The 15,891-nt window shown below is 35.5% G+C and overlaps 1 protein-coding gene and 1 pseudogene across 1 annotated transcript in view; one reads left to right on the forward strand and one right to left on the reverse strand.

The window, feature by feature from the left end:
- Positions 1 to 3,308: 3,308 nt before the first annotated feature.
- On the reverse strand, positions 3,309 to 3,796 carry LOC143632276 (uncharacterized; annotated as a pseudogene).
- Positions 3,797 to 4,696: 900 nt separating this feature from the next.
- Positions 4,697 to 15,891, forward strand: part of LOC143632288 (glutamate dehydrogenase 2-like) — a 209,617-nt gene continuing 198,422 nt past the window's right edge. The window contains exons 1-4 of the mRNA XM_077100847.1: positions 4,697 to 4,761; positions 10,684 to 10,756; positions 10,861 to 10,974; positions 11,843 to 12,064. Of these exons, the coding sequence (XP_076956962.1) occupies positions 4,697 to 4,761; positions 10,684 to 10,756; positions 10,861 to 10,974; positions 11,843 to 12,064 (474 nt within the window). The remainder of the gene's footprint in view (positions 4,762 to 10,683; positions 10,757 to 10,860; positions 10,975 to 11,842; positions 12,065 to 15,891) is intronic.

The raw sequence follows: 15,891 nt of genomic DNA on the forward strand, positions 1-15,891 counted from the left end.
GAAAATGACACAAGTAAATGTGGATCAATCTTTATTTTCCACTGAAAAACTCAAGCATCCTATATTTCTACCACTAGGCCACAAGTAAAATAAAGCTTTTGTTATTAATGTTTACCCAAGTTATGGACCGAGTCAAAGTTTTTGACTTTTACTCGTTATCTTTTATTTGATAAGTTTTTTGATTTCTTGTTCATTTAACTAACTGATGTTAGATATTTCTGTTAATTTAAGGGTATTATTGTTTTTTATACTTTTAGGGTTATTCGTGTAAATGGTACCGTCACTTTTATTCTATAGATTTTTTTAAACTTTATTAATTATTTACTCATCTAATTACTTTATAAAAATATATCTTTTACGTTGTATATAATTTATTTATGTTAGTTTGTTTGGTTAAGCTATTTACTTTTATCATTATTATAAATTTTTATACTATTTTTTATACTTCTATTACATGTGTTACGCTTTGTGTTGTTGCTTTTTTTTTTACTTAGGTTCCTGATAACGACCATTGGGAGTTAAACTATAATATTATGGGAGCAAAGCATACAGTTACCATGAAACGAGATACATGCATCCTAGTTGGTCAACATATCCATGCACACATCTAATCTAATCTAACTATACTAATAAAAGAAAATAATAAGGATGATGTGGCAATCCTATATTCATTCTTGGATTAATCTCTCTTCTCATTCATCATACATATCCATGGGTTATGGAGCAAACCATATTGGCAAATGGGTTATAATTTTCTTTCTAATTCTCTAATCTTTCATCTCATTCATCCTAACTATCAATTGGTCATGGGTCAAAATAATTTTGCCAAATAGGTTATAATTTAATTTTTATTTCTCTAATTTCTCATTTTATTTTTCCTACCTATCCATGAGTCATGGGACAAAACAATTTTGAGAAATAGGTTATAATTTCTCTTATAATTTTTTAATCTCTCATCTCATTATCATAGTTATCCACGGGTAATTGTTCAAAACATTTTTTGCAAATGTTGTATATAAAAGAAATCGAATTTGTAAATTTGAGATTTTATACTTCTTATTGTTTGTACTATATATTTATCTTCCTTTTAATTATAATTTTGTTCATTCCTTCAGATAATGAATCTTTTTATCTTTATTATTTTACAAATCCCGTGTAATACACGGGTTTAAAAGCTAGTCAACTCATATATAAGGGTAATGTTGGAAACTAGTTTTACGTCAAGAAATGTCATGGTGGATTGTGTAGAGAGTGAGGCGGTCAACAATGCTTAATTATATAATATATGGTTTTTGTCGGTGACAAAATTTAGAAAAAATGTTAGAGTAACTTAATTGATACGATAATGAAATTTTGTTACTATTTTGTAAAGTTGTCCAAACTTTATTAACATTGATGAATAATTTAAACAACAAAAAGTAAAACATGAAAAAGTTTATTCAATAGTCATGCACGTTACAAAGGTCTACTTATGAATGAAACAAACACATTAAACATACATGATTATTCTAATAACACATGAAACTTCAATGTAAAACTTACAAAAGTCCATGAAACTTTTGTTATCTTGGCACCATCTTGACCATTTGGACAAGTCCTACATGATTACATATAGAGGCTAACATCGAGCAATCTTTGAGATGGTATAGCAATGAGTGGTTTTAGTTTCTTGAGTGTAATCCCAACATTTTCAGAAAGATCGTGCTCTTCACAGTGCGGTAAGCACCAGTTAAAGGAGTGCAAGAGTGAAGCCAATACATACATGAACATTTTCTCGAGAAACAGTTAAAGGAGTGCAAGAGTTAAAACAGTACAACCCTCTGGAATTGTAAACCCACCTACCACGCATGCCTGACTTGGGGACCGCGAGACTAGGAAAAGGGACCACCGGATGTAACCTAAGTGTTTCCTTAATCGTTGCATCTAGATATTCTAGTTTCGAAAGATGAGATTCTTCCACAATGTTGTTTGGTCCTACAACTTTTGTTAGTTCTTCTTACATTGTTTTCATCACTAGATGATTTTTCAAAATCTCTGCCATTACCCATTCTATTAGTGATGAAGTTGAACAAAACTATACTAAATAAGAGTGTTCATATTATCAATAAACACATATACGTTCGATGCAATGACTCATTTCTCAAAATATATCAATATTGTCGTCAGGATAAGGGATGGGCAAATGGTATCGGGTACGGTATCGAAACAGGTACCGTTGGTGCTGATTCGATACCAACTATTTGAGGTTTCGGGATCAGTATGTCATTTACCAATTTTCTGCTTATGGTACCGAACCAAACCAATACCAAATTTTTGAGAAATTCGAGATCGATAATGGTATGATACCGAGCTCATCCCTGGTTTGAATATTATCTTAAGTTCATTCCATGATGTTGGGTTAAATCGGGAAGTATTTCATATTGTTTTTTTTTATGTTGCAATAAAGTTGGGATTTAATTATCCAAACTACATCCAATTGGCCTATAATAATACATGCTAACAGTTTGGCCACCGACGATCCCAAGTAATTACGCTTTTGTTGTTAAGAATAATTATAGCAGCATATTTATCATAAATTTACACTCAATTTTTATTTGATTAATACTCTATTATGCTTTGCACGACTCCCCATTTAGTTTATTATCAACATTTGTGAGTGAAATTGAGTCAAAATAATATAAATATAAGATATTGCTTATGCTACTGGGATTGTCAATGACAACGAAAGTGAAAGTTAGGATTGTCATTAGTTATATTGATAGCATTGAATATTGCTGGCCAATGAATTAACTTTTAAATGACCAAAATCCAACACTCATATGTTAATAATCTCAAGAAGCGAGATTAGCTTGACTAGAATACCCGTCTTATTACATCCCTTCGATATTTTAAGTTTCGGGTTTACTCATTCCATTACATATCCTAGAAGCATCTCTCTTTTATTTGATACGACACTTGCTTTGTTACGTATACAACGGAAATCTATTTAACTAAAATCGATTTCATACACACAAAAAAGGATGTTTGGAGTGCAAAATTTGATCAACCCTGTCTCGATCACAAAACTACTCGATTTTAAACACAAAACATCCAACGTTAGAACCCACAAAACATCTATGTTCTTCGATTTTAACTATTAAACAACAAAACATCATAAAATCATCATCAAACATAAATGTAACATCTCACAATGCACAAGACCATCCACGTCTATAAAGCACGATGTCTGAACAATTTATCGGCATCTACACCAAGAAATTACATAAATCTTACATATACAAACTACTCTAACCTCTTAAAAAACCGCCTCAATCATCCGAGCTATAGTCAGTGTTAGAGTCATCAGGTAGCAAAGGAACCGCAGCACAACAAAACAAATCTTTATCCTTGAGAAGAAGACAGCTGCCATTAAAATCCCACTTTAGATCCATCACTGAAAACTGCGGTAGTGGAACGTTTACACAGTAAGCACCAGATGGGGTCCACATGTACACGTGTGAGGTCCCGGTGCACAAAACTAGTCTAGTGCATGTTGGGTCCCATGCTGCGGCGCGAATAGGGTCTTTCTGGATCAAAATGGCAGCGAGTTCAAGAAGGTTCATGTCCCAAATCCATAAAACAGTTGGCATGCTGTCGTTGCGGGTGCATATGTATTGGCTGTCTTTGCTCCATGATATGATGCCTGCAATTTTGGTAAAATGAAGTTAGAATGCAGGTTGAAAGTCCAACATGAAGAACATATACATGCATATTTTCAAGAGGTGTAAGAAATTTGTTTAAATTTCTTACAAATCATTAGCGTATCAAATATGATTATTTTCAACATGCTTGTTTTTGGTCCATAAAAGAGGGACCCTCCAGGAACTAATCTTGGAAATAAACTGTGATCAAGTTTGAAAAAAGTGTGTAATAGCCAATTGATATTTTGAAATAAGAACGTGTAATAGCCAATTGAGGAGAAATAAAGGTTTTTGTATGTTGATTTTTCCCAGACCCTGTTTATTGTTTTGTTATTTGCGGGATTTCATTGGATATGGTTGTTGTGTTCAGAATTTGATATGACATGCTTAGTTGACGGTTTGAAACAAAAACAAGCATGTTGCATCACTCTTATAACGTAAGCATTTGAACAAAAGAGTGCAAGAACTTTGAAACACTTTTTCGTTTGCTAATATATAATGTTTAGTCTATTATGGAAAAACTTCACAAATCAAACGATCATTTTAGGGAAGCTTAATAACTGCATTAATTTATTTTTATACGCAATGATTCTAATAATTTAAAGTTTAGTCCTTATAAGGAAGCCCCCTTTCTCACGAACCAATATCCGCGCCTGATTAGGGTTGTCGTGTCATGGTACAATTATTGTTTTGCCGATTACAAATGAGGTCTTCTAGTTTATACACGGAGTTCAACAAGAATTTTTGCGCATAATCAACATTCAAATTGAGTTGTATCTCGAAAGATGCTCGCTTCTATATGATATCAATATCGCTGATCTTCAAGTTATTTTCACTATGTTCCCTTCTTGTTGTATTACTCTACACACCTCTATCTCTCTCCTTCCCTCATACTAAACACTAATCCTATAAAACATATGACAAGAATAGCACGGGATCAAGAAAGACTTGTTCGGTCTCAAGTTCACTTTGCAGTCCAAACAAGAGTAATAATGGTATTGTTACGAATATGAAGTATGCAGAGCTACAATAGAAGCGATGATGTAGACCAGAGGATGACAAAGAGGTACAAGGACAGAGAGTACGTAATAGCATCGATTCGAGAAGTCAAGATATAATATAGGGTGGTTGTGATTAAACTTTTTTTAAAAGGTCTTAAACTTTTTAATTTTGAATGATCACTATAACATAGTTGTCCAATCCGAAGCATCATATATTATGCCTTGTACCATAAGCATATTATTTAGTTAAAATATCAAGAGTTCCCTCACATGGTTAACAAGTGTTGTAAAATAGTACAACTCAAATTCCCCATGATGACCACATGATTAGAATGAGACCTTTGCACGCATATTATCTTGAAAGATATGGAATAAGTATGCATCTAAGCGAATTAATTAAATTATTTATATTTTGACTAATACTTAATAATGATTTTATATTGAGTTTTTTAGTGGGTTCCATGATCTCCCTTCAATTAACAGCTTAAGGATTAATTTTCTAGAAAGTCGATCAAATATTTTATATTTCAAGATATAAAGTGTCTTGGGTACGTGACAACCATTTTAGCTTCATTTCATTTTAATTTACAATCTATACAATATTAATCTGGCATGTCAGTTTAAATAGTAGTGAAATTCCTCTTATTTTTGTTTTCTTACTGATTAAACGATAGATTTAACAACTCACTACTTACAACTCATAGCCTGTTAGAAATACTAGTATTCGGATTAATATTTAATTTATATTGACTATTTCACCTATTGCTCTCAAGTTTTTCCACAAGTATAAATGGCAGTAGAAGACTTTAAAGAGTAGCAATCAACTTATTAGTTGCTTTTCAAAACCATTATATTGACACTAGAAACACATATTGCCATCTTGAGTGAGAACCGTCTTAAATCACACACTAAACCATTTCACGTTAAAGTAAAGGTGAAAATGAACCGGCTCGGAAATTGAAATATGTTAGAACCGAACTGACTCGTAGGGTTGAAATCAAGTTGTGACCTTTAACACTGTAACTGATCTAAACCCCGTTAAACTTGAACTTTTACAAACCGCCCTGGTTTGACTTCTTTTTTCTTTTTATACCGTATCAACGATCGGACGATAGAATCAAAGAGAACCAAAAAGGCAAAACAAGCCAACCATGCGGGCAGGGCCGTCTTTGAGGCATGGCAGGGTAGTCGACGGCCACAGGCCCGACGCTCCGCTAGGCCCAAATTTTTATTTTCTTTAAATTATATGTATTTTTTTTATCAAAAACATGTGTATAATCAATGTTTCAACACAATTACATAATCGCTAGCTTAGTCTAATGGTAAAGGGGTATGACATCTAACAAAAAGGTTGTGGGTTCTAGTCTTATTTGAGACAATTTTAAGTTTATTTTTATATAAAAGTTTTTTTACACAACTAAAATCATAATCAAATAAGCCAATTTATAATTAAATTGTTTAAAACCAACAAAATGTTTCTTTTCCTTAAGGCCAAAAAAAAAATCGCCTTTGACCCAAAAAATTTTTCGTCTTTTTGGAGCCGACCCTGCACGCGGGTGCGGCTTAGCTCTTGTTGCGATGCATATAGATTGCCACAAACACAACCTACTGAACCCGAACAAATTCTATTATTATTATTTTTCCAATATTTATTCTCTAAAATTACAATTGTATGCTATAAAAATAAAATAATTACATATTTGCACCATAAAACTTCAGGTCAATTATCTAATAATATCCAAACTTTTCACACCATAAATTATACAAATCTTTAAAAGAAAAAAAGTAAACATGTCATCCATCCGTTACGTCCGTTACGTAACCTATAGAAAATTAGAAAAATCAACCCATTAATACCAATCTAAACACTCAAATTTGATATCATTAAAAAAGAATAAATAAATACATAAAAAGAATACTCGATTAATTACTTTGATTATCTTACCAGCTACGAATCCAGTCATCTCATACCAATTCCAAATTAAAAATTATAAAAAAAAATAAAATAAATAATAACAAAACAGCTATAATAATTCTAAAAAAATAATAATAATTCTAAAAATAACCACCTCAACTCAAATTCACACGCATAATATATATGCGTTCAAATCCAGCCATTCCTACACCTTCTCAATTCTCATAATATAACTGCATTTCATTTCACATTATTATTATTATTATTATTATTATTATTATTATTCACTCCCAAATACACACAATGAATGCTCTGGCCGCAACAAACCGTAACTTCCGTCACTGAAGAAACACTAATCGACCCCGGGCAGATTACGGATAATCTGGGGGTTAAATAGATGTTTCCCACGAGGGGTTAGATCCGGCAAAGATGGTTCTTCTGATAACCTGCAAAACAGACACCGTGAGCTCGTCACTAAGAAGGGGGGGTACCTCCTTGTGACCACCCTCCGGCGTGAGAATCAGACTAGATTGCTCTTGAATATAAGTGTATATTAAGAGAATGACTAGAGCAGATATCAGGTATAAGATATAAGATAAGATGAGATGATATACCATTCCAAGGTGTTGGAGTATTTATAGCCGAAGGTAGGCTTCCAAGAAGGTACAGCCGGCTGAATAGTGTTCCTGTTCTGCCAACTGTGGGCTACGCACATGCCATGCTGGTAGTTGGTGAGTAGGCAGCGGCTGATAGTGACCAGGCCGGCTGTGTACTATTCCTGTTCCACCAACTGCAGGCTATGCACGTCCTCCGACAGGTTGGTGAGTAGGCAGCGGCTAATAGTGACATACAGTACAAGAGCGTGCTGCTCGTCATACTGTTGTCAGTGAGCTGTCGTATCTTTGGTCAGATCTTTTGTCCATACCTCGTCAGGTACAGTACAAAAGATCCTCCAGTATCGTACGGACTGGCTCATTTGGGCGGGAGTATTCCCGGCTTTGCTCATTCCTTCTTCAGGTGACATTACTGAATTATTATGAGAGCTAAGTGCCTTGTGCGTGTAGCTTTGCTGCGCAGGTAGCCTTCTGTCACACCCTCAAAATCCACTAACGGAGTTTTACCGTCAGAGGGTGTGAACTAACAGGATCGGAATCATCAGTTATAATCAAACCATAAAAACGTTTAAATGAAAATAAGTGCGGAAGCGTAAAACCATAGAACAAAGTTACGTCACGCAGGACGATTTAAAAACCAAGGATAACAGTTAAAACAAGTTTGCATAGTTAAAAGTTTATCACACAATGCGTGTTCCTAAACCGCGCGCCCGCCTCGGCTACCTAAGAATAACATACTAAAAGTGTCAACACAAGGTTGGTGAGTTCACAAGTTATATAAAATAAATCGTTTAGCGTTTGCGTTCAGTGTTTTACGTTAAGTGTCTTGCGTAACCACGTTACGGCGTTTAAGCGTTTTGCGTAACCACGTTACGGCGTTTTGCGTTACCAGATAGTGTTATGTCAAATTATATATCGATAGGTAGCTAATCTATACAACAAGTATTACTAAGTGGTTCGAAACCGAAGCTGACTGTTTATCAAGTGCCCGTCACCAGGTCAATCCAGACCATGGTAAGTGTTAGCCAAAATTACACCCACTCAACCTCCAGTTGAGCTTAGCGTCGGGTGGGGTTTGTCAAACCCAGTAGTACTACTCAACAGTGACTCGCTATTATCCAATATTAACCGGTTCGATGTGTGGGCTTCAAGTGTTACGTTTGCCACTTATCCTTTACAAGTGATATATAATTTATTAACAAAATCTCAAAAATGCGTTTATCTCAAAAATGCGTTTATCGGAGTATGTTATCTCCCCCAAGTGAAAAGCGTTTGAAAACAGTTCAAAGAGCGGGGTAAGTGAACTCACTGTTTGCGAAGAATTTCCCAAATTAGATCACCAAGTGATGCGCGTCGTAGAACTCTCTCTAGCGTTCTAAATTAACAAAGAGATTCTCTAAGTGTCGGAACGTTTAACGAGTCTCTAGACTCGGCACATAATACCTATGCACATAACATGTTTCGTGTTTCGTTTGTGAATCGTGTGTGACTTAAACAAGTACACTTGTGATACGATACGTGTGTGAGCAATTACTTTCGTGTCATGTATAAACAATGTACCTCACTAGCAAATAATCCCCGTAAGGGCAATTTAGTCAAAATACGACAATTAATTAGCAATTACTCACCACAAGGGCATCTTGGTCAATTTATGACAATCAACTAACAACTATCATATTTCATGCAATTTCATAACAATCAGCAGCTAATTTCATCAAGACAGAATTTCTACTTGAAAGATTGTACTATTTCACCGATCAAAACATCTCAATTAATTCACCAAAAATCATCACTGAAACATACATGTCTTAGGTTTCCAGAACATATTTTATTTTATTTTTATTCCACATAGATTTCTCATAATGATCAAAACACTACAGCAAGCTCATATCAGTCAGATTCATGCGCAACAGAATGTTATTTGCAATTCCCATCAAACGAAAAATCTAATAAATGCAAGACCACTTGGGTTAGGTTCCTAACTCAATAAGTCATCTTCCAGAAGTGGAACCAACCCAATTGGTCTCGTAGATCATGAGATATAACATTTACAAAACAACCTAACAGCAGGTCTAACAACTCAGCTTTGCACCACGTTTTTGTAAAATCATAAAAGTTATCTTTCACATGTCCAAAAATTACAAGTTTATATTCTTTAGAAACTAGACTCAACCTAGTTTACTGTAGTATCAATTATCTCAATCAATTCCCACTTTTACATCCCGTTACAGTCACTCAAACATCAACAACACAATCTGTCCAGAAACTGTTTGCATCCAAACTCAACAATTTAACTATCTATAGATCACAAATCATTCATAGAACATTCTAGACATCATAACTACTATCCATGCATATCAATCATACCTTACATACCTAGTTAGGGTTTTACTTGATATCAAACTCAAATACAACAATAATCATGCAACAATATCAAATCTAGTTATCAATCATCATCAATTAAATCAAGAATCACATGAACATCATAATACCAAGAAATCAGCCATAAAGGTTTACAATTAACCCAATAAAACTAACAATTAAACATAGAGGATGCATAGAATAGTTGTGTATACCTTCCTAGCACCTTAATCTTCAATCAGACTTAAAAGATCTTGATTGTGTATGTGTGTATATTGATCGATCACAAGGAGAGGGGATGGCTGGCCGATTTGGGGTTAGGGAAAAGGGATGGGAGTTAGGGTTTAGGTTTATCATGTATTTATAAAGGAATATGTTACACCTTGGCCCCTCAACTCCTAAGTATTATTTTTTCTAGAACATTCTATCATAACTTGCACATTAAGTTAACATTAAGTATTACTTTTTCTAGAACATTCTATCATAACTTGCACATTAAGTTAACATTAAGTATTACTTTTTCTAGAACATTCTATCATAACTTGCACATTAAATTAACATGACAATAATATTATCACATAACACATAATCCTAACACATAATTATCACATAATTAGTGTTTTAGTGTGTTTCGTTTATTCATCAATCGTTTGCGTTTCGGTGCAAATCCCGAAAGATTACTACACATGTAGTAAGTGTTAAGCGTCATTTAAACCCTAGTTTAAATGTAATGAAGTGTGCGTTAAAGATTTTATGATCTTAAGTTTGAATTGACGGAGTTGAGTTAACGAAGTTAACCTGAAATTGACGATTGTCACACCTTCCCTGATGGCTTGTATCCGCAGCTGCGGGAACAGGCAGAGTACTTCACCATTGGGAGGCTTTTCCTGCGGGAACAGCTTGCGTACTGCGCGTAAGGACGTCACGTCTCTGAGCATGGTGGGTCCTGCGGATCCAGTTGGTCTCGGCGCAGACGTCCCTTTAGTTAAGTCTTGCGGGTTCAACCGCGCAGACGTCCGTTAAGGAATCTTGCGGGTTCAACTGCGCAGACGTCCCTTTTCAAGGTGAGTCTTGCGGGTCCAACTGGGCTCTGCTGGGACCTACCTCTTCAGTCACGCTGCTCGTCTTCTCAGTTTGGATTCTAAGGTCGAAACCAGTTTGTTGATCCCGTATCGTGAAGTTAAGGTACGTATGACTTGTAATTAGTAGCAGTAGTTGATTGATTGATTGTTGATGTTAATAGTTGAGTGTTGATTGTGTGATGTGATTTGGATTGGATTAATGATCAGGTGGAGTGTACGATTCCGAAGGATGACGGGACGTTGACGTCGTTTGTTGGATTTAGAGTGCAGCATGATAATTCTCGTGGTCCGATGAAAGGCGGGATTCGGTATCATCCTGAGGTGATTTTACTGATTTTGGTTGTTGTTTTGAGTTGTGTTTGTGTGTGGTGTGTGAATGTGTTTGATTGTTGATTGATTTATGGAGATTTAGGGTTTAGAGATTATATTACGTGTAATTGGTGACTGATTTTACTGATTTTGGTGAGAGTTTGTGTATTTGGAATGTAATTTGTTGATCTGAGTGTTTTGGGTCCACATTGTTGTTTTATTAGGGTATGTAGTCTGCACTGACAAAACAGAACAGACCGGACCAGAACGGGCCTAAATGACCGGGAATGGTTTGTTTCGGTTTGGTTTAGTTTGGTTATATTTTTAGGTTTTTATGAAAGCTGGTTATTGTTTCACGTGTTCTATAACATCGGTTCGGTGCTGTTTGTTAACAAAACCGTTGAACTCCTTTTAGTAGTTTTTAAATCGTGCTCATGGGACAGGACTGAATTCCAAACCAAAACGGAATTCATTAGTTTTGGAGATTAAGTTCTATACGAGTGGTTCCAGTCGAATGATTAATTATGTTTGAGAGATCTATTAGTTTTTTATGAGAATTTCTGTTTGGGATTTTCTATTTTTGGGTGTACATTAGGATGTTTACTTCTCAGTTGATTGGGGGATTGTATTATTGGAAATGAGAGTATGAATTGTATCATTTTGTCCATGGTCTAGCTATCTTTTTTTTTGTATATATGCTCATTCTTAGTTTATTAGTAATAATTATGATACTGACTGATAGCTTTATATAAGTTTGCAGCATGTCAAACACAATTTTACCCTGGATTTTCATGCCATTTATAAAGTGAAAGTTATATTTTTGCATTGAAAAAACGCCTCGAAAATTACTTTATATGATTGGTATTTTGGTTTTTACAAGGTTGAACATGGAGAGGTGAATGCTTTGGCTCAACTAATGACTTGGAAGACTGCGGTGGTCAATGTTCCTTACGGTGGAGCCAAGGGTGGAATCGGGTGCTCACCAAAGGAATTGTCAACGAGTGAGCTTGAACGACTTACCCGTGTCTTCACCCAAAAGATTCATGATCTTATTGGAGTGAATACCGACATTCCAGCGCCAGATATGGGTACCAATGGCCAGGTTTGTACTGTCAGGATTATTGATCTTATGATTCTTATATATAACAAAACAATTCTGTATAAAATTTACTTACTTTAAGAAATTAATATTCTTAAAGTAACTACAAATTTAACATGTTACATGGAGAAATGCCATGACTTCCACCGAGATCATTGCTATATGTGGGTGAAGCATTTTGAATTTCACCTTTTCATGTTTGTTATTTTTTAATTTGTAATTTTCAAACATTGTTTTTGTTAAAACTCTTCGGAAAAAATATATTTAATAAAATGGTTTTCTAATAAAAGAATTTAAAACCACATATATCTCATCACCCTTCCACCCACAAATCTCATATCTCATATTCATCCTTCCCCCCACATATATCATATCTTATCACTCTTTCCATTTTTCATCATCACCACAATGAAGACTCTCACACTTCTTCCTGCATGTTTTTTCTCATCTTGCCTATTGTTTCTCTTGGTTTCATCTCTTTGCAGCTTCTGTTTTTGTAATCAAAGCTCAGATCCTGCTCTATGCATACCCACCGAACGATTGGCTCTTATTGATCTCAGGAGCAATCTCACTGACCATGCAAACCGGCTATCTTCGTGGGTAGGCAAAGACTGTTGTAGTTGGTCCGGTGTCGTCTGCGACAATATCACTGGTCACGTCCATGAGATTCACCTTCGTGGACCTGACTTATTTAACTCGACTTATTTAACTTACAACCAAGATGAAGTTGAAGAAGCAGAAAAACAAAGGTTAGGAGGAACCATAAGTCCATCACTGATCAACCTGTTACAGCTCAGATACCTCGACTTGAGCTGCAATGATTTCGGGCGCCGGTCAGTCACAAAAGCTACAGATTGGTTTCTGTCAGTCAGCAACCTCACTTCTTTGCAAGAGCTTCATTTTTATGACTGTGGGTTATATCAGTTACCTAGTAATCCAACAACAGGTAGTTTTATGTCACTTAATGCCCTAGACCTTTCATATAACTTCTTTGAGAATGCTCTGCCTGGGTGGATCTTCAGCCTACGTAATTTGACTTTATTAGATCTGAGTGGTTGCTTTATTAGTGGTGTACTTTCTGGAACTCATGGTGGTTTCCATAGCATGCCTTCTTTAAGGACTCTTCGTCTTTCAGGAAACACTTTTGTGAATTCTTCATCTCTACTGAATGGATTGTCTAGCCTAAGTAATCTTCGTCAGCTTGATCTTAGATTTTGTGATATTTCTTCACCGATTCTAGGCAACCTACAGAACTTGTCTTTTATTGAATATATTGACTTATCTGATAATCGGATTGTTGAGGAGATACCTAAATCATTAAGTAGTCTTTGCAACATCACTACCCTTTATCTGCGATGGAACAATTTTTTTGGAAATGTGTCAGAGCTTCTTGAAGGGTTTTGTGAATGTGAGTCACCTAAGTTGGAAGTATTATATTTCTATAAAAATCATCTGATTGGTCAACTACCTGAAAGACTTGGAAATTTGAAAAATCTGATCTCGATTGATCTCTCTTTTAATCAATTAACAGGGGCCATTCCTGAAAGTATTGGACAACTCAGTAAACTATACTCTCTACAGCTTCAGAACAATTCATTAACGGGTATTCTACCTGAAAGACTGGGAAATTTGAAAAATCTGTCTCTGATTGATCTTTCTTACAATCAATTAACAGGGGCCATTCCTGAAAGTATTGGACAACTCAGTAAACTATACTCTCTACAGCTTCAGAACAATTCATTAACGGGTATTTTGACTGAAAATCACTTTGCCAATCTAACAACTTTGGTGGAGTTGTTAGTGGGGGATAACAGGTTGGTGTTTAAGCTAATTGTTAACAATTGGATTCCACCTTTCAAACTCCAAACGTTGAGTGCACGTTCTTGCAGTTTAGGCCCTCAATTTCCTTCATGGATTCAATTGCTAACAGGCTTAACATATTTAGATGTATCCAATGCAAACATATCAGACACCATCCCCAGTTGGTTTTGGACCACATTCCCTAGTCTAAATTACTTGAACATATCCCACAACCGTTTACATGGTAGGCTACCTGGTAATTACAGTACAACAATATTCCTGGATCTTTCTAACAATAGAATCTCAGGATCTCTAGAACAGTTCTTGTGCTCCGGTATTCAAATACCACAAGTGTTAGAATTTCTTAATCTAGCAAACAATAGCATGTCAGGTGTTATATCAGATTGTTGGAAGAACTTTGGTCGCCTAGTCATTCTGAACCTAGAGAAAAACCGATTTTCAGGCATAATCCCATCATCTCTAGGTAATATTTCTTCCTTACGATCACTAGAGATGGATGAGAACAGGCTATATGGTAACTTACCTCCATGGTTACTGAATTCCACCGGCCTGGTAGTCATCAAGCTTGCAGAAAATGAACTTGTGGGAAAAATACCATCATCAATTGGGAGAAATAATACAAGTCTGAGAGTTCTAAGTCTCCGTTCCAACAAACTTGAAGGCAAAATCCCAGATGAAATATGTCATCTCAGTTCTCTTCAGATCTTGGATCTTGCGCATAATGATCTTTCTGGGAACCTACCGACATGCTTTACAAACTTTTCTGTCATTTCTGGAAGGGAGACCTCCGGTCCGATCGATCTGTACGAAGCTACAATAATTACTGCATCATTGGTGACAAAGGGAAATACTTATACATATGGCACCATACTTTATCAGGTGACATCATTAGACCTTTCTGATAACAAGTTTTCGGGGCCAATTCCTGATGAACTTGTCAGACTTTCGGGCTTACGATTCTTGAATCTGTCATACAATAATCTAACAGGACGAATTCCCAACCTGTTTAGTCAGAATGAAACGCTTGAATCGTTAGATCTGTCAATGAACCATCTTGAAGGAAATATTCCTTTGAGCATGTCACAGTTAACCTCTTTGAATTGCTTGAACGTATCCTGCAACAATCTTGTAGGTGGAATCCCAACAGGCCCTCAGTTTCAAACTTTTAGCGAGTTGAGTTTCATTGGAAACGCACTTTGTGGGGGTCCTCTTCCAGCGTGCTTACAAAATAATGGCAGTACAGAAGGGATTACTGATGGACATGGTGAAGTTGACGGCGTTGATTGGATCCTGGTGATAGTTACACTTGCTGGATTGGTTGTTGGCTTCTGGATCATCCTTGCCCCGTTGTTTATAAGCAGACGATGGAGGATTACATATTATTGTTTTCTTGAAGAAATCTGGTTCAAGCTTCAAAATTTCATCTTTCTCCTATTCCTACGAAGGTATTGACTTAAATTTTACATTTCTATTACATTCTTTGTTTACGAGTATGAGTTAAACAACTATTCGCTAATAAAAGAATTTGAAATAAAATCCAAGTACCTTTAGTTATAAATATTTTTGCTCATTATTAAATTGACTCACAACAATCTTCCTTACTCCAAATGCATTTCCCCACGAGAGATGTATAAATTGATCTTGACTCAGACATTGATTTGCATTATTTTTATATGAACACAAACAGATATGTTAGCGTACATATGCACACATCTGACGTATACACAAACTTTGCATCCAGGTTTCAGTTGTGTTTAAAACTGATTTTTAAGTTCCTATAAATGTTTTTATGTGTGATTTAATCATGAGTTTATTTGAAAATTATGGTGTGATTGATGTGCTGAAATTAATTTAGTGGAAAACATAGTTTTCAATTGTATTTTATGCAAACAACTACATGTATAAATTGTTTACACCGGTCTTCTTAAATGGAGTTTCGCAACGAGGTAAGAAGTGCCGCAAGTAGACGAAAAAGTAGAACGAGTTATGTATGCATAAAGTGATGTGTT

This window comes from Bidens hawaiensis, unplaced genomic scaffold (genome assembly GCF_021521415.1).
Source record: "Bidens hawaiensis isolate Kalapana, Puna unplaced genomic scaffold, B.hawaiensis_p1.1 tig00000512_1, whole genome shotgun sequence".
NCBI lineage: Eukaryota > Viridiplantae > Streptophyta > Magnoliopsida > Asterales > Asteraceae > Bidens > Bidens hawaiensis.